At 36.9% G+C, this 20,325-nt stretch overlaps 1 protein-coding gene across 2 annotated transcripts; it reads left to right on the top strand.

Moving 5' to 3' along the window:
- On the top strand, positions 1–19,931 carry myrfl (myelin regulatory factor like). Of its 2 annotated transcripts, none has more exons than XM_073843307.1 (26): positions 1–244; positions 803–901; positions 2,163–2,250; positions 2,360–2,421; positions 2,503–2,896; positions 2,984–3,087; positions 4,782–4,929; positions 6,446–6,641; positions 6,728–6,804; positions 6,890–7,000; positions 9,190–9,280; positions 9,699–9,899; positions 10,121–10,229; positions 10,315–10,424; positions 10,516–10,676; positions 11,676–11,748; positions 11,825–11,913; positions 14,687–14,749; positions 14,919–14,977; positions 15,081–15,266; positions 15,359–15,406; positions 15,585–15,669; positions 15,911–15,985; positions 16,624–16,732; positions 18,052–18,126; positions 19,351–19,931. In XM_073843307.1, the coding sequence occupies exons 2-26, from the start codon at positions 856–858 to the stop codon at positions 19,435–19,437; spliced, it is 2,847 nt and encodes a 948-aa protein (XP_073699408.1). In that variant the 5' UTR covers positions 1–244; positions 803–855; the 3' UTR covers positions 19,438–19,931. The 2 variants fall into 2 exon arrangements, with proteins under 2 accessions (XP_073699408.1, XP_073699398.1); XM_073843297.1 differs by having other exon boundaries at positions 789–901.
- Positions 19,932–20,325: the final 394 nt, after the last annotated feature.

Genomic DNA, 20,325 nt, shown 5'->3' with positions numbered 1-20,325 from the left:
GGCAGTGGGTGGATTTTGCCTCCAGGGTCAGTGAACAAAGTACATCCGAGACTGTACGACAGCTGCCATTTTCATAGGATAAGAACCTCTTTTTTAGTTTTTATATACATTATTAATTAATTTAATACAAGAATACATCTATCTACGTTGTATCTGGAGTTACTGATGGATTACACTTGAGCTGTTTACTTTAATGGGTCGAAACCAACAGAACAGAACCGAAGTCTACATTTTGGGGGGAAAGGTAGAACTTTTCTTTTTTTTGTGTAAACAAAATCAAAATGTATTGCTATTGCAATCAATTCAAGGAGGCGGGTAGTTTACATTGTACAATTTTAGTTGTCATTCCATTAATTATATTAGCAGTTTGTAGTGATGATTTACAAACTAATATAACCTACATTACATTAAGATGATAATATAAATGAAGTAAAATATTCTTTCAAGTGGTCATTTCTGTTGATCTGATGTTTATTTGAAGTTTGCGGACATTCAGATCAGCTAAAATGGCTGCCGCCATTCCAGGCCATGATCAGTTTGAGTTTGTTTTTAGGAGGCCATCAGTCTAAACTGAATATACATTGTGTGAGCTCATAAAAATTGTGTTCATCACATTACAATAGCAGGAATAAAGTGTACTTGACACAAACAAACTGACAATCTTTCCCACTTTTTCTGAGGTGGGGAAAGGTGAAGTGATCAGTATTTGGGTCAATTCATGCAATTCATATCATGCTATCTCTCCATGTCAAAGATACAACATGTCATGTCCCATGTCATTCACACAGTGCTTTTACTGTAGAGGGTTTGACATAGCTGGCACTAAACGAAACTGGGGAATCTGGAGCTGATCCAATGGATGTTCTTGGAGAAAATGAGGCACTGCAGCAGTTTTTTAATGGTAAGACACCTAAACAACATTCACTTGATTTACCTTACAGTGTTCTTAGTTAAACTGCATTTGCTGGTCATGAGTATTGCCATCATGGGATCAGATGTATTTTTTTAACTCCTTTTATGTTTCATGTATGTCACTATCAGCCGTTATGTCTGTGAAAATTACATAACTTTGAAATACAGTTACAAACAATGAGTTTGTTATTATGAATTTTCTACGCTATGCAAACAACATAGATAAGGAATTGTAAATGTCAAGATTGAACGGAGGTTATGTTTTACGTGGTCTTCAAAGCTGTAATCTATACAGTATGAAGGTGCAGTTTACCATCAATAGTTCAAGGCCACGGATCTATAAAACCAGTCAGAAGAGCAAACAGATCAAGGCCATGCATTCATACATATATTTACTGTCTCCTTGTTTTTATATAACTGTCTCCATACATTATATAACTCAATTTCAGATTCTGGTGCCATTTCTTGATATTATGGTGATTGTACATTCAGCCTGTTTTGTCTTGCCCAGGCACTTAAGTGAGTGGCTTTGACTGAGGTTTGTTTTGAGGTCATCATCTGGGCTGTTTGTTTGGAGTAGATACTTTATTTATTTGGTGGCCTCTGGAAACTGGTTTCTGGACCAGATCCTTTGGGTATTATAAGACATTCTTTGTGGCCCTTTCTTTCCTTGCATTACTGTGGTGTCCAGGTATCTGATGATTGGTGAGACATGCAGTGAGACATGTTTGTCAATGCTGTGAAATTTGTCATTTGTATTGTGTTCCATTTTAGCTGTACAAAAACAGTCTGTCAAGGTGCAGTCACATAAACAAAGGTCTATTTTCAATAGAGTAGCATACGACACAGCTCACACAGAAGTCCCTTTCAAAACAAACAGCTTTCTGTTGGTCAACACAGCAAATTCAAACCAATAATCAAAAGTCTTTATTGTCACACAATGTGTACATCAAGTGTATTATCGGTAAAATTCTTAGGTGCAAGTCTCTGTAACTCTGTAAACAACACAATGTATGTACAACTGACAATATACATTTACACAAACTATGCATTTTTTGCTGATCACAGTAAATTTAGGCCGTGTGAGACTGCAAATTTAGTAACATCAAATAATTTAAAACCTGAAGCTCAAACTACTTGTTTTTTAGGCAGGAGAACCAATGAGTAAAACAAAACGAGTAACTGAAAGCCTCATTTCATCCAACCTGCTTAAACAGGAGAAAATTTTTAAACATTTTTTATTTCATCAGGACAGGATGTGAGTGGTGTGTTAGAGAGTGCTGTGGTAGACACCAGTATTCTGGAGCAGTATTTGAGCAATGAGACAGATCCGACTTTGTGAGTTCTTTCAAATATTCCAAGTTCCTTGAAATAATTTCAAGAAAGATGCACTTAACCTCTTTTAAATGCAAGTTGACACAGAAAAATGGTTATTTGTTCTTTTTAGCATGTTACCTGAGTCACCACCAGATTCGGGATCAGAGCTTAGTTCTCCACCACAAATACCAGGTGACATCTACATGTTTCAAAATGCCAACCACAAAGTTTTTATGTTGGTTGTAGTCATTAAACAATCTTTCTTTTCACCAGATTCAAGATGGACTCCTAAACAAAGCAGTCAGGGTGTGCATAGCCTATCAGAAGACGCTTTATCTTGTCCCATTAAAGACAGGAAACACGAGCACTGTGGTGGTACAGGACTCATGCATGATGTTGGCAGACCCTTTGGGAGCCACATCAAAGCAATTTCACCTGCTCCGCTTCCTCAGTGCAGTCTTAACACAGCTGGGAGTTACATGCAGGCAACCATGTCCCATAATCCACCCATCCATGGTGTCTCGCAATATACTCAGTGCCCACTGATGGGTCTTCCAGCGGGACATATACCAGCTAATGCTGCTGTGGCCTCCTCATGTGTGCCCCATGCTTTGTGCCCAGTGACAGGGTACCCGTATATGCCCCCAAAACATGACCAACATGTAGGGTAAGGATGTAAGCTGCATGTGCTGTTCTGCTTCTTTATGGAATTTATTCAAAATATATTTACCGTCTGTAGTGCTTGCTTTAACAGAAATGTCGTACATGACAATAAGAAAAGAAGAAGGTCAAACTCTTTTGAGGAAAACACAGAGCAGCACAAGTGTGCCAACCCAGTTTGGACCAAAGCATCATTCTGTAAGTATTACATATTCTATAAATGTTGATTTGTGGCATAATGATTTGTGGCTCGTGACAATACATTGAGGTCTTAAGACACAAAATTGGTCTGTGCAAAAAACTGAACAGTATTTATATCATTATGTACCTCTGATCCATCACAACTCTCTCATCTGGGAGTGTTGATTTTGTACTGACTAAACCGATAAACACAGACTTTATCGGTAAACAAAGTCACCTACATCTTGGATGCCCTGGGAGTAAGCAGATCTCATCTCTGAACATACTCTGAAGCTAAGAAGTACGGTGGCCGAGAGAGCTCAACGCGCTGCAAACTTAAGAAAACACATGCAAACAGAAAAAACTACAACAAATTAAGAAAACATCTTCATCAGTCTGACAACACAGGCGCTGCAAATCCTCGCAACGCAAACAAAAATACGGATACGCGCTGCAAATTCTCACAACACAACCAAACTCAGAAACGCACTGCAAACACAGGAACGTGCTGCGAAGTAACAAACGCGCTGCAAACGGTCCACAACGGAAATGTTTCAGGGGGACCACAAAAAGTGACGAACCCATCTGGGACCTGATTATTTGTTCAGTGGCTGTTGGTCAGAGCAGAGGTGTTGTCGGTGAACTATCACCTTTTATTGATAGTATAGTATCCCTTAAAGGTGATAGTGATATAAATAATTAGGTAATATAGTGATATAAATAATCAGGTCCCAGATGGGTTCGTCACTTTTTGAGGTCCCCCTGAGACATTTCCGTTGTGGACCGTGCTATTTGCAGCACGTTTGTTAGTTCGCAGCACGTTCCTGTGTTGGCAGCGTGTTTCTGAGTTTGGTTGTGTTGTGAGAATTTGCAGCGCGTTTCCGTATTTGTGTTTGCGTTGCGAGGATTTGCAGCGCCTGTGTTGTCAAACTGATGAAGATGTTTTCATAATTTGTTGTCGTTTTTTCTGTTTGCATGTGTTTTCTTGAGTTTGCAGCGCGTTGAGCTCTCTCGGCCACCGTAAAAAAGTCTAAAAGAGTCTGTACTCATCATGCACAACACATTTTCTTTTGTAAAATATGTAAACTCAGACTGCAAATTGTCTTTGACTCGAGCATCAACTTGGCCTTGCAAAGATGTGTAGTATATTCAAGCCTTCATATGTCATTTTATTTATTTATTTTCTTAAAGGTGCACTGTGTAATATTTAAGATACTGTCTAGACAGAGGTGCAATATGATATACATAACTATGTTTTCAAGGGTGTATAAAGACCTTACTTAATGAACCATTATGTTTTTATTACCTTAGAATTATCAGTTTATATCTACATACACCGCGGGTCCCCTCACATGGAAGTCGCCTTTATGTTTCTACAGTAGCCCTAAACGGACAAACTGCTCTACAGATCGCGTTTCATCACTGTTGTTCTTGCAAAAAAAAAAAACACTGACACAATGATGAACAAGTAACAGTAATATTCACAATAACAACATTTTATTGAATAGTTAAGTAAATATAATTCCTTAATTTACGTTTTAAAAGAAATCTCATCATTCATTGTTGTCTAAAACGCGACATCTTAATCCTCTGTCAGCTACCATAGTTCTGTAAAGGGAGGGGTGAGTGGTGGACTGTTGCAATTCACAACCTCGCCGCTAGATGCCGCAAAAATCTACATACTGCACCTTTAATGTCTGCATTGTCTTCAGGTCCAGAAAGTGGATCATATGAAGCACAGTGTTATGACAGTGACACCACTGGAGGAAGTCCAGGGGGCAGTATGCACCAGCTGCTCACGTGGGACCGGTATCAGCCCAGTCAATGGTGCTCACTCCACAACAGCAGATCTGAAATCCTGTGAGTATCTACCAAGACGTCTTAACCTGATGATGGACCAGAACCATTGTACCAGAATGATAGTACCAAATGATAGTACCAAGACAATACATTTTATAAAAGTTATAAATTGATTTGCATTTTAACGAGTGAAATAAGTATTTGATCCCCTATCAATCAGCAAGATTTCTGGCTCCCAGGTGTCTTTTCTACAGGTAATGAGCTGAGATTAGGAGCACTCTCTTAAAGGTTGCACTCCTAATCTCAGTTTGTTACATGTTTTAAAGACATCTGTCCACAGAAGCAATCAATCAATCAATCAGATTCCAAACTCTCCACCATGGCCAAGACCAAAGAGCTCTCCAAGGATGTCAGAGACAAGATTGTAGACCTACACAAGGCTGAAATGAGCTATAAGATCATCGCCAAGCATCTTGGTGAGAAGGTGACAACAGTTGGAAGAAACATAAAATAACTGTCAAGATTCAATGATCATGAAAATGGTGAGGAATCAGCCCAGAACTACACGGTAGGATCTTGCCAATGATCTCAAGGCAGCTGGGACCATAGTCACCAAGAAAACAATTGGTAACACACTACACCATGAAGGACTGAAATCCTGCAGCACCCGCAAGGTCCCCCTGCTCAAGAAATCACATGTACATGCCCTTCTGATGTTTGCCAATGAGCATCTCAATGATTCAGAGGAGAACTGGGTGAAAGTGTTACCGTCAAACATGGAGGTGGAAACATTATGCTTTGGAGGTGTTAGGGTTAGGTCAACTGGGCAACTGCACCCCATCAAAGGGACGATGGACATGGCTATATACCATCAAATCTTGGGTGAGAACCTCCTTCCCTCAGCCAGGGCAATGAAAATTGGTCGTGGATGGGTATTCCAGCATGACAATGAGCCAAAACACACGGCCAAGGCAACAAAGGAGTGGCTCAAGAAGAAGCACATTATGGTCCTGGAGTTTAGTGTCCAGACAGACATTCATCCCATAGAAAATCTGTGAAGGGAGCTGAAGTTTAGAGTTGCCAAATGGCAACTTAATGTTTTGCAAAGGGGTAAATTACTTATTTCAGTCATTAAAATGCAAATCAATTTATAACTTTTTTGAAATGTGTTGTTCTGGATTTTTTGTTTAAATAAACCTACCACAAAATTATAGACTAATCATTTCTTTGTCAATGTGCAAACATACAAAATCAGCAGGGGATCAAACATGTTTTTCCTCACTGTAGTTGCCAAACTCTTGACACTTGTAGACCAAAGAAAACCATAATATTACCATGGGCCATGACCAAACACATTGTAATAGTATTGTACTTTATTGTATTTTTTGGAAATGTATAAAATTTGATTTTTAGATCTCATTTGTATTTTGTATCCTTGTTATTCTGAGTGAAGGAGGAATTATAATACCATAATACATGCATTGCAGCATAAAACATTCAATTTATCACTAGAAAACATCTGTTGCTACTTTTTTTAAAATGTGATTTTGAACTGTGTCCTTTATCTTTTCTGCAGACCACATCCAGGTTATCATGTGGACACTGATAAGGGTTTTAGTTACTCCACAGCTGATGAAGCCTTTGTTTGTCAGAAGAAGAATCACTTCCAGGTGACAGTTCACATAGGAATGGTTGGAGATCCTAGATTCGTCAGAACGTCAGCAGGTCTCATGCCCATAGAGAGCTTCCATGTGAATGTGTTTGGAGTGAAGGTAGTAACAACATGGTTGAAAACCTTACAGAAACATTTATGTTCTGAATGCAGATGGTTTGTTTGACACTTGAATCCTTTTTGTAGCTCGAAGCACAGGACCATTTTATCACCATAGAGCAGTCCCAGTCGGACCGCAGCAAGAAGCCTTTCCTACCGGTCAGGTAAGTGTAATGATGCTTAAAGCATGTGGAAAAACATTTTATAATGTGTCAGTTATACAGATTTTTGGTTTAACATCTCTTTTAGAGTAAGTCTGCCAGGAGACAAAATCACAAAGGTGACATTAGGACGCTTACACTTCAGTGAAACCACAGCGAATAACATGAGAAAAAAGGGCAAACCCAATCCTGATCAGAGGTTAGTTGCACAAAATCTCTGTCATCTCTGAATGCAGGTCCAACCTGTAGACATATCCTATTTCTGAATATTCCTAGTGCAATTCAATATAGTATACAGAAAACAGTATGCCAAAAGAGTAGTATTTCCAAATTCATCGTATTTAAAAAACAGTACACGAAAAGTATCTGGATGACACTTTACTATCCCATGAAGCCTTGAGAGGATATGCGAATGGCAATGAACTAGCTAGGTCATCCTAATACCAATATTCATAATATATACTGGTAGAAAATACTTTTTTTCACAAAGTAAGTTTTAGATTAGCCATACTCTTATTTGATAGGACAGTAATACAACCAAACATAGAGTTTACTGTTTTCACACTTACAAACTGCAGGTTACCTAAAATGATCCAGGCAAATCGGGGCTAAACAAAGTAGCACTTAAGCATAACCTTCCAAACAGGTCTCTTTAAATGATTTCTTAATGATTTTTCTCTAAACAACTTTTAGAGTGAACTTTAGTGTTTTAGCATCTTAGTGCATTGTGATTGGTTCACAGTAAATGCTGCTCAGTAGAAACTTTGTTTGTGTTACTTATAATGTGTATTTCATTGTTTATCTTCAAAACACAAATTCTATTTTTTAATGATGTCTGAGAAGTTTTCATGCTTTAAAAAGTTAATAAAGACATCAATAAAACAATCTACAGTTGCATCTCAATAAATCAGAATGTTGTGGAAAAGTTCATTTATTTCAGTAATTTAACTCAAATTGTGAAACTTGTGTATTAAATAAATTAAATGCACACAGACTGAAGTAGTTTAAGTCTTTGGTTCTTTTAATTGTGATGATTTTGACTCACATTTAACAAAAACCCACCAATTCACTATCTCAACTAATTAGAATATGGTGACATGCCAATCAGCATAGGCTACACAATCATGCTGATCTAAAAGTTGTCCAGAAGACAATCATTGACACCCTTCACAATGAGGGTAAGCCACAAACATTCATTGCCAAAGAAGCTGACTGTTTACAGAGTGCTGTATCCAAGCATGATAACCGAAAGTTGAGTGGAAGGAAAAAGTGTGGAAGAAAAAGATGCACAACCAACCGAGAGAACTGCAGACTTGAGAGGCTTGTCAAGCAAAATCGATTCAAGAATTTGGGTGAACTTTACAAGGAATGGACTGAGGCTGGGGTCAAGGCATTAAGAGCCTCCACACACAGACATGTCTACTGTCTACATTTGGCTACAGTTGTTGTATTCCTCTTGTTAAGCCACTCCTGAACCACAGACAACGTCAGAGGCATCAAATGAGAAGAAGAAATGGACCTCCAGTGGTCCAAAGTCCTCTTTTCAGATGAAAGCAAGTTTTGTATTTCATTTGGAAACCAAGGTCCTAGAGTCTGGAGGAAGGGTAGAGAGGCTCATAGCCCAAGTTGCTTGAAGTCCAGTGTTAAGTTTCCACAGTCTGTGATGATTTGGGGTGCAATGTCATCTGCTGGTGTTGGACCACTGTGTTTTTTGAAAACCAAAGTCACTGCACCCGTTAACCAAGAAATTTTAGAGCACTTTATGTATCCTTCTGCTGACCAGCTTTTTTAAAGATGCTGATTTCAATTTCCAGCAGGATTTGGCACCTGCCCACACTGCCAAAAGCACCAAAAGTTGGTTAAATGCCCATGGTGTTGGTGTGCTTGACTGGGCAGCAAACTCACCAGACCTGAACCATATGGGGTACTGTCAAGAGGACAATGAGAAATAAGAGACAAAAAAATGCAGATGAGCCTCTGAATTGAGGCAGTAATTAAAGCAAAAAGAGACCCTACCAAGTATTGAGTACATATACAGGAAATGAACATACTTTCCAGAAGGCCAACAATTCACTTAAATGTTTTTTATTGGTCTTATTAAGTATTCTAATTAGTTGAGATAGTGAATTGGTGGGGTTTTATTAAATGTGAGCCAAATCATCACAATTAAAAGAAACAAAGACTTAAACTTCTGTGTACGTCTACATCTGTGTGCATTGAATTTTGTAATACACAAGTTTCACAATTTGAGTTAAAATTACTGAAATAAATAAACTATTCCACCTGCACCTGCATATGAGTCAAGTGTGAACACTGATCAACGCACATAAAAATATAGTCAACTGCATTAATGGTAACTAGCTGTGTGTTGTTGCTTATGTTTCATAGGTATTTTAAGATGGTGGTTGGTCTGTATGCTACTGTGAAAGAGAAAAGTTTTCTGTTGGTTGCTAATGTTTCTGAAAGAATCATTGTCAGGGTAAGCTGTTGGACCATGACCATATCCATAACCAACATATTCTACTATGAACTTTATATTTGCGCATATTTTCCCCAGGAACTGCTACTTCCCCTATTGAAAAGAAAAAACAGCATATGCTAGTTAGGTATGTTTTGAAGCAGGGCTGCTGGTTTGAGCTTGTTTAAGCTGTCCCTTAGCTGGTCTTGAGCTGGTTTAAGCTCTTGCTTAGGACCAGCTTAAACCAGCTCATGACCAGCTAAGGACCAGCTTAAACCAGTTCAAACCAGCAACCATGCTACAAAACACACCTAGCCAGCATATGCTGTTTTTTTTTCTTCAGTAGGGTTAGTAATGGAAGTTTTTTGTTGGACTTAACAATATGTCTTGATAGTGTATGAAAGTTGGTTTTAAAGTTTTATCATCTCTCCATCTAAAGGCTTCCAATCCGGGTCAGTTTGAGAATGACAGTGACATGCTCTGGCAAAGAGGACAGATCCATGAGTCTGTGGTGTGTCATGGGAAGATTGGAATTAACACAGACAGCCCTGATGAGGCTTTGGTGGTTTGTGGGAATGCGAAGATAATGGGCAACGTCATGCATCCTTCAGACAGAAGGGCCAAACAAAACATTCAGGAAGTGAGTGTCTGTCATACAAAGACAAACTAAACAAGATGGCATTCAAATAAAATTGGAACAGCAGTGTTAATGATGATTAATTTGATCAGTGCAAAATACTAAAATCAGAGACCTCCTGATTCCAGGATACACAGTTGAGACATATGATATACATAAGTATAAACAGAGCCTTATATTTGAGAAATAACACATGGAGTAATCTTTTGTCTGTGATGTTGTAGGTGGACTCAACAGAGCAGCTCAAGAGGATTGCTCAGATGAGAATTGTGGAATATGATTACAAACCAGAGTTTGCCTCAAGGATGGGAATTGATCAACGGCATGAAACGGGTACAAGCAAAATTAGTAAATACACTGCACTTCACATAATACAATGTTCTGAAGACAGATTCATATCAGCTGTCTCTTTGATTAGGAATCATAGCGCAGGAAGTCAAAGAACTCTTGCCTACGGCTGTAAGGGAAATGGGTGATATTACTTGTGTAAATGGGGAGAAGATTGACAATTTTCTCATGGTGGACAAAGTGAGTCTGTCAGATATTTGTTATTAATTACAGTGAAATTTTCTAGACATGGATGGTGTGTGAAAGTAATTTTGTTCATTATGTGCTAAAGGAGCAGATTTTTATGGAGAATGTGGGCGCTGTGAAGCAGCTGTGTAAACTTACAGATAACCTTGAGAATCGTATTCAGGAGCTTGAGGTCTGGAACACTCGCTTGGCCAAACTGAAGAGGCTGGGTAGCATGCGCTCCAACAGCGGTCACTCTGCTAAAGGGTCTGGATTAACTTTCTTAACTTTTTCACACTGTATTTCTCTCTCTATCCCTCTCAGACACTCTTTCTTCAAGTTTTTTAGACATGTTATTAACAAACACAGAGCTCCATGCCATAGTTTTTCCTGCTGTCCTGCATGGCACGTTATCTGAGTTACTTAAAACAAACATTAATTTATAGACACACTAAGGAGACCAACCAAGGTAGTTTAACTTGGTGTACTAAAATAACTATAACTGAAATGAAAAATAATAAAAAATTGTAGTCATATAAAAAAAAAACTAAAAATTGAAAACACAACAAAATGACTAGTTTAACTCAAATATAAAAACATTTAAAATAAAAATGAAAATAACCCAAACTATTAATAAAAACAAAAATATCATCTCAGTGATACTAAAAAAACGCTGTGATGAAATGAATGTTTCAGACAGGACTGTTATAGTTTTGAATTTTTCATTGAATCATTTTAGTTTTTATTTCTATTTTATTTTCGATTTGCCTTTATTTATTTTCAGTCAGTTTCGTTTAGTTTTTGTGGTTTTGTAGTATTGAAGACGTATTGTTTATACATGCCAAAGTTAATGCAGTAATTGGTATTTTAAAATGTCACAGTCTAGTTGTCTAGTTGTCTAGTACCATTTTCATATTCAATTAAAACTTATTTGAGTTAATGGAAATGTAATCATTTAGTATTATTTATTATTTAGTAGTATTTTGTTAAAATAATAAAACTTCCAGTGTTGGGAAACACTGTAATGCTTATTGTTGAAGTATGTAAATATCTCAACTGTAATCTGTAACTGTAATCAACTTCTTGTAGTTATAATCTTGATGTCAGAAATTAAATAAATGCACAGGGAATTCAGAACTCAGTTCCTTAATTCAACCTATTTAAAACTTCATAGAAACATGTTTTACAACCATATTTTATTTATTTGTTTTTAATTAATTTTAATAGTCTGAAATAAATTGTTTTACTAAAATCTTTGTTTTACAGAAAAATCAACATTAACAACACACTCCATTCAAAACTTCCACCACCAACGCCACCACCACTGCAGTCGAGCACAGTACGTGAAATTCACTTCACTCATTAATTTGTACAATAAATTTGACAAATATGGCTACTTCATATTTCTCTTTCAGAGCTACTTCTGTGGGAGATATCACAACTGTCTTCAACACAGAGTATTCCAAGCTAGTATCATCATGCTGGTAACAACCATGGCTCTTTGGTGAGATGTTCTTCTTAACTAAACTGTATTTAAAATTTTCTACTGCAGTGTTCCTCAAATCTTGCCCTGTGTAACATTTAATTCCTAAAAAATTATAATTTATTTTTTGTTTTTTATTTTTTTTGCACAATATTTTCTGGAGATAAATAGAGATATCCAAACCCCATCTGTAAAATCCTTTAATTATATAACAAAATGAAACAAGAATTTTAGCACTTGGTTTATTAAATGAGATTTTTATCGTAATATTTAAGAAAACGTGTAATAATAATAATACAAAAAAAACCAAAAAAAAACATGGTTATTAAAAGCAACTGTGATTAACCATCTGGGAAACATGGTGAAATCTATTAATTTTAAACATATTAACATAAATTTCACCCTATTCACCTGTAGTGCCTTGCTTTAATTCCTTCATTTCCAGTGAATCTAGAGTTGAAAAAGCCCATTCGCTCATTTTAACATACGTAGTTACTCGTCTACAGAACTTGTGCTGCGTCCTCTAGACAACACTATGGGGACTGCCGTCAAAAAGACTGGTATCTGAAGCATCTGAGAAACAACTCCAATTCCATTAGCCCACATAGCCTTCTTCTTAACCTTTTCACACGTGAGTTTAAAATATTCTATCTAACCCCAAAGAGTGATGCTGCGTCCCAATTCGCCTACTTATACTATGCACTAAAAGTATGTACTCTTTCTGTGAAGAAAAAGTACATACTTTTGAGAATGTAGCAGAATAGTAGGCAAGCTTTGGGACACACTACTTCGTCATAACTGCTTCTTTAATGGACACTCTGTTGCTTAGTTACCTGAATCCTGTCACTGTTTAAACTGCCCTGTCAATCATCACAGTTAATATTTATATACATTTTGTTTCATTTATTTTCCTACCGTATTATAGAGAAATGAAGAGGCACTTTCTTTCACAAGTCTTTCATGCCGAGAACTCTGCTCTTGTGTTTGCAAAATTATGCATTTAAAAGTTAATGACCAAACCTATCATAACAGTTCATAATCTTGCTGCACATGAAATATAACACGGATAACATTAAATAAATGTAATTTTTATCAGGTTACACATTGATTATTTATCACTCAAACCCCTTTCTCTACCTGTCCGTTGGTCGCGCATATCCTCCATGTTTGTAGTTTTTTAACACTTTTTATGCGTGTTTGTAGTTCTAATCGAATCCTCGTTCACCACGCAATGTGTTGTGGGCAATATTAGCCATTAGAGTGTGCATTGATCCGCACTTCGAATTCCGAAGTTAAGTAGTAGACCATCCGGGAATCTTTGGAATACTTTTTTAAGCATCTACGATTTGGGACATACTAATTCTATTTTCGAATACTATTTAGGAAGGATAGTATGCGAATTGGGACACTGCATGAGGTTTTTTTAGGCAACCGTTATTTTAGAATGTTTCGCATTACTGTTTCCATGGCGACCCATCATGTGACACACTGCAGCCACAATAGCACTGTAAGACACATGGATCCCTTTTATTTCGTTTTTCCTTTTTTATTATTAATATTCACAAGCATGCTCACTATATTATGAAATATCTGATATTCCGATTTCGAAATATGTGCAAGTAAATGTATTTAAAAGTTCAAACACTTTTATAATGACCGCGTGAGTTAATCTGTACCGGGTGATGGGCGCCGCCATGTTTGTTCGCGCTGAATCCGAGCTGTGGGATTTACAACACGCAAATTCATCCTCTCCTCCTGAAAGACATTAAAGTAAGTCTCTGGTGAGACTCATATACATAATCTGTATATGATATTAATAAAATATGTTGAGGAATATATTTGTAGGATCATTATTGCCGCTTCCATAGACATCAGTGTGTATTTTACAAACTATAAATGTATGGTTTGTTAGTTCGTATGTGTATTTAAATGTCCTAAACCTAAAATAAGCATTAAATGTTTGAAAACACTAAATAGTTGTGATAATATGACAAGCACTCAGCGCCAGCCAAAGCGCCAAAACCGATTTGAATTCAGCAGCTGATGACGTGATGCGGCGAACGTTCGAATCACACCGCTGTGATCGTACGCTTTAGGGACCAGCCAAGACAAATCACACGGGTGTGATCGTACGCGCTAAAGCAGTGATTCTCAACTCCAGTTCTCGAGGCCCACTGCTCTGCACATTTTGTATGTCTCCTTCATTTAACACACCTGATTCAGATAATCAGCTCGTTAGCAGAAAGATCCATGAACTGAACTGAGTGTGTCAGATTCAGAAACATACAAAATGTGCAGAGCAGTGGGCCCCGAGGACTGGAGTTGAGAATCACTGCGCTAAAGGGTTAAGGGATGGCGAACAAGTGAACAAGTGCCACCAAGGCAGCTAGGCAGACCGATCATGGGGATTGTAGGTAGGGCATGGAAGGAATCTTATGGGATATGCTTTCCATTTCAGGAGGTTTTTTAATTCTGTTCGCTCTTGCGAACAGTTATTTTATATGGCTTCAGACACCGGTCCTGCTGACAGCAGTCCTCATAGTGTCCGCTACAGGATGCCACATCTCGTTCCCTCTTGGGGAACCATGGTTACATGTGTAACCCCTGACATTATATTGTGGCCATTAACCTAACCTAAATTTAACCTAAAATGAGGGTAGAAATTAAGAATTAATTGATAATTCATAGCCACAATATCTTTTTGACCACATGAAATTCTACCAGTTTTTGATATTTCAATAAACATGACAGGATCTATCTGGGTGTGACTTTATTTTACCCTGTTGTTTTGCAGTGTCATTTCTATTACTGCACTTTATATGTTGACATTACGAGAGGACATGGATTTCAACAGCAGGTACAAAGTCACCATCAATAATGTCATTACTGCAGACCAATTGGGTGCACACTGACTGATTCAGCTTGTTAAATCACATCACTTTCTATGCTTGTTATGTCACTGTTAATAATACTTAATGGACTGTTATTTGGAGTAAGATCTAACTTTGGTTTCTTGGCATATACAGTCTTAACAACACCCATGTTGTACCACCTTATACCACCACAACAGCCGCACTGACTACAGGTACTGTATGTAGATATTTAGAGATACTGCATGTAAGTTGGTTTGTCTGTATATTCAAATCATTGCTTATTTTATATGGTGACTTCATTTTGACTGTTTGCAGTGTTCTCCACCACCTCTCCTGGTCCCTGGCCTCCAGACATTGATGTCTCCAATGTGTTTTATTCAGATGAGGTCTACTGCTGTCCTTCAACTTTAATTTATAATCATAACACCCAACTGACAGGCACAACTGTCCCCTTTGCCGCTCTATCAAATGGAACCACCAATCTAAGAAAACCACAGGAAGGTCAGAGACATGTTGGCAGTCTTTTGTCTTTAAATATACTTTTTATATATATTTGTGGCTGTCTTCATGTCATTTTATTTATTCCCTTTCAGAAAAGTGGTTAGAAAAACTACCAGAGAAATTTAAAAATTCTACTGACTGTAAGTTAAGCTCAGATTTTCAGACACACAATGAGATTTTAAATGAAATAATGAATCCTAACTACCTTATTCACACTGAGACTGAAATATAGCATTACGGTCTATTCATTGTGTTTTATTTAAAAGCTGTTTTTATTTACTTGCCACTTTCATGCAGCTCTATAAACTATCTTCACAGGGACAAACACAACTATACAGTCCATCCTTGTAACGCAGAATCGTCAAGTTATAGATCAGCAGTACTGTCAGCGGGAGAACTGTGGGTAGGTATCAGACTTACATGTTTGTACAAAACCATTCAACAGGAAGCTCATTTTTCATTTTCTCACTTGGTATAACAGAATATAGTGCGAACATTTGTATGTTCCCTTTTATAAAAAGAGCAGAGTATGAAGGGGGATTATATTGGTCTGCAATGCACTTTACAGCAGAGTTTATTGCATCAAAGAATGTTCAATCGTATTAAATTTGGATTTCACTTATTGATCTACATGTGTTTTGTAGGAAAGGAAACTACACGTACCTCATTCCCCTCAGTAAACACATCCCACCCAACATGCCCATAACCCTCCAAATGAAGTGAGTAAAAAACTGTTGATATTGCACAAGTCTTTACACAACACCTATATAGGCTTATATGTTTATACTGAGGTAATAAGACTAATTAAATGAATCTAGTGTACTTACATCCAAAACAGGGTGTTTCTTCCCTGTTGAAAAAAACAGCAAATGCTGGTTAGGTAGGTTTTGATGCTGGGATGCTGGTTAGGTAGGTTTTGATGCTGGTCCTTTTCTGGTTTATGCTGGTCCTTAGCTGGTTTATGCTGGTTGGTCCTTAGCTGGCAGCATATAACCAGCATATGCTGTTTTTTTCAACAGGGTCTGCTTAGATGCTGGGTAGGAGTTTGAAAAATGGCTGGATGGATAGTGTGCATGTGTACTAATATATAAATTCACCAAAAAAATGGAATGCCCTCTCACATTCAACTGCTTTTATTTCTCAAACATTTCTTAACAAGTAACTAGGTTCAGAGCATCTCCAAAATGGCATCAGGGTCATGGGTGCCCAAGGCTTGCTTGTGTAACATTGCTCATACAAAATAAATATTAGATACTAGATAATTACAGATATTACATTAAAACAGACATGAAAGACAGTGTCTGCATATGTGGTTTACATCATCATTGATATGAATGAGTGTTTTTCTTACACTCAGCACAACTGAGCTGTTGGTGATCCACCTGTGTTCTCATGAAGAAAGCAAGCAGTGCTATTCAGTACTCGACTACAAGGGCCCAGAGTCAAATGCTGCTGTCAACACACAGGTACTTTAACACTTTATATGCTTAAAGCAACGTGCGTTAAAAAACACCTTTCATAATAATGTAGTAATTATATTATACATAATAGTTTAAATAGTTTATATATTTAGAGTCATTATTTTATAATAATTTGATAAGTCACTTGATAACACACTTGTTGTACACAACGCATTTGTTCACATTTATTGTTGAACAACATTTATTCACTTTGATTTTATAGGATACTAATTTTGTTTATGAAAATTATGGATAATTCAAATAATTTCTGTGATTAAGTCACCGTCCCACCTGTGGGACGCTTGGCGCTCTTTTTTCCGTTGTCCTTTTTCTCCATCAAATCTTTTAGTAACCATCATAAATTATATATCATTCGAAAGCTTAGAAGCTCAAGATTCATCCTGTGAAAATTTTGAAATCGGACATTGCCTTACCATGGAAATGGTACTTTAAAATCGTTTGGCGGTCTCCTCCCCCTTAGCGGTGTCATAATACAAAATGCATTACGGTCTTTTAGAATCACAACTTGTTACAATCTTGACAAAAAACATATCATTGGAAAGGTCTGAGTCTCAGGATAGCATATTTGCTGGTTATTTTGTGATAGAATGAAAATTATATTAAAAAATATATGGCATTTGGATGGCACTCAGTGGCTGTTTGTGGTATAACGCCCTAAACAAACTTTCACAGGAACCTTAATTTTTTTCATATCAACTTCAAATTTGGAACACAACTTATTTAGATGGGAGGCTTCGATTTGATATCAAATTTAGGATAAAACCTGTTATGTAAAATATGTATTTTATATGAAATATAATAAAAAGTGTACAGTGCATTTTATTTACAGTAAATTTAAACTTCGATAATTTGTTGATACTTTATTTTTTTTTTTTTTGAAAAAATTCCACTTCTGAAATAATCTGCTGATTGTGTTCTTTAAAAAGAGACCAACCTTAGATCTGTATTCCAAAGTGTTCATGAATTACAAGAATTGAAGTTTGGATAGTGCACTTTCATGCCTATTTTAAAAAATGGGGGTGACAGTTAAGGGGTTAACAGCTAAGCTAAAATTGTAATATATTAGGGCCATGTATACACTGTAAAGTTTCAAGAGTGACAACCTCATTTCAAAACATCATTAAAAATTTGTTCTTCCATTCCGGACACACTGTGTAGAATTTCTGAATATATTTGGCTGTAGAATGTGGTTGCATTAAAAGGTGACCTGACAGCCAAATTGATCTGCAGTGTGCACATGGCCTAGGTAATGTTTCATTTTTTTGATATCATGGATTTGTTCAAAGTCTTTTTCTTTTCCACAGGGCTACATACATAAATGGACACTGGCAGTGGCAAACCACTATCGTGCCTCTTACCATTTCCGCTCATCTGTTGCTGTGAGTTCCTGTGTATCTTTATTTGTTTGTGTGTTAATCTGTGAATGTATGCTGTCTTTAAATAAAGGATTGAGTCACAGTAGAAACCATATTTACCACATTATTATGATGTGAATGAAAATGAGGCTGTAAGGGACATAAGTACAGTCCGTTCAGTGGGCCTCATTCATGAAATTTTTGTTAATATATGAGTAAATTCAGCGTAATTTGAGATAAAATTGAACCTTCCTTAAAACTCTGCTCCAGATTTACAAATATATCATAAAACATGTGCATTCACTTTTAGAATAATCCCTGTCCATGAGTTACATGTACAGGGATGCTGTGGGACCTTTGGACTCCCTATTAGGCCAATAGTAGTGTATAATCAGAAGGAAAACGTACTATGTGGCTGTTCATTTTTGTTTATTAATGCTAATTGTTAACTAATTAATTTTGTTATGATATTATTTTTACAAGCTCAGTTTTGGAAGAGTGAAACCATCTTATCTTTTAGTTAACTGTCAGAACACATAAACATTGTTCGCCTTGTACTGGCATCAGTTGTTTTGGCTTCTATCTATCTCCATTAATTTATGCATCTTACTATTCATACCTATCTTCCAAGCACTAGTAGACCCTGGGGGTTTATCAGAATAAATCTTAAATATATATAAATATTTTCTAGCTATATGGGCAAACAAACTTGTGAAATATTATTATATTACATAGAATGATATGCAGTGTTATTAAAATCCAGTCATGAGTGTTCTTAAAATGCAGTGTCATCAGTTTGCGTAAAAAAAAAATGTTTGGATGAGTACACATAATTAACACATGATTGGGAGCAGGTGCAAATGTTTATTATAATTTCAATAACTAGCCTTTTAAAAATACCAACACTTCTTTTTCTGAACATTTACATCCAAACGGCCTTATGAGTGATTTACACAAAAAAGTAATTCTACTCATGTTTCATGAATGAAGCCCGATGTTGTGTCCTTGAGTGTAAGTAATTTAGCCAATGAAACAAAGAAAATACATCTTCAGTAAACTAAAACACAGGGCTTGTAAAAATTACATGTGCTATAACCTTAACAAGATGAATTATTGGACAGACTGTACTTCTGTCTAAAGTACTGCCAAATGTAATAGTAAAGTCTATGGCAATGATGGTGTGACTAGCAGCATGACTTAAATCTTTTGGCCATATAGTGTCAGTATAAATGTGTTCTTTTCACACAGGGTTTGGCTGATTGTAGCACTGATCTGAACTATGCAGAAGTTTTATTTACTGACTACCACTTCCAGTTCTTCCGTCGCTGTGACTGACCAACACTCTTCAAAAGCAACATCCAGCGATTTGACTGCATTATGGTAGAACTGCATGCTGTAAATTATATATAAAGAGTCTTTTCAAGTCTTTAATGGGCAGATCTTGTTGCTGAAAAAAGCATTTGAAATATGTTTGATATTAGTTTATTCTTATTTGGTGTTTTGAAATCAGAAGGAAACATCTGGACTCCAAGAAAAAGAGTAAAGTAGGTCTTCAAATATGATTTGACATGTATAGGTTTCAACAATAAAGAGGTGATTGTTGTTTTGTACTGAACTATGCAATCAGGTAATATTTTACTCTGATACTCATACACACTGTGTTCCTGTATTTAACTGAGCACATTATGTAAACCCATGTGCAATGATGTTACTGATTTTTGACCAAACATATGATTGTTTCAGAATTCAAATTGTTTTTATAGCTAAAGACATCTATGAATTTAAGGTTTTCTCTGAATATCAAACACTACAATAAAGGAAGATTTTGTCAGCCCACCATCACACTGTGTACTTATTATTATGAAAGGGATTTAACAGTATTTAACAGTAGACTACTGATAAAATATCTGAAAATTATGTTACAGTAATTCATTGTGTGGTGTATTGTCATGCTGAAGCAACAGTCATTGATGGTTCATGTTCTGATGGTCGACTGCTTCCCGCTCTGGTCCTCCTACTTCCGGGGACGAGGCCACAGTGATGTGCATCAATAGAGAGCAAAAGAAAGCGATTGAGGTTCTGCCAGGTGGAGTGCACATGGATGAAAGACTCCATTTTCAGCCAGAACAACCAACTCCTCCTCCCTACTAGGCCAAGGTGTTACAAGATCTACAGGAGGGTAATCCCACCCAGAGTTCCTGCAGGGACTGTGTTCAGTGACTG

This window comes from Garra rufa, chromosome 1 (genome assembly GCF_049309525.1).
Source record: "Garra rufa chromosome 1, GarRuf1.0, whole genome shotgun sequence".
Classification (NCBI taxonomy): domain Eukaryota; kingdom Metazoa; phylum Chordata; class Actinopteri; order Cypriniformes; family Cyprinidae; genus Garra; species Garra rufa.
The sequence above is the reverse complement of the archived record's forward strand: the minus strand, read 5'-3'. Positions and strand labels throughout refer to the sequence as shown.

What these genes read in the sequence shown, in the direction of transcription:
- myrfl (XM_073843307.1), top strand. Translation starts at nt 856, where the DNA reads ATGGATGTTCTTGGAGAAAATGAGGCACTGCAGCAGTTTTTTAATG. An exon ending in ACTGCAGCAGTTTTTTAATG is followed by an intron (nt 902 to 2,162) that starts GTAAGACACCTA and finishes TTATTTCATCAG; the next exon opens with GACAGGATGTGAGTGGTGTG. An exon ending in AATGAGACAGATCCGACTTT is followed by an intron (nt 2,251 to 2,359) that starts GTGAGTTCTTTC and finishes TGTTCTTTTTAG; the next exon opens with CATGTTACCTGAGTCACCAC.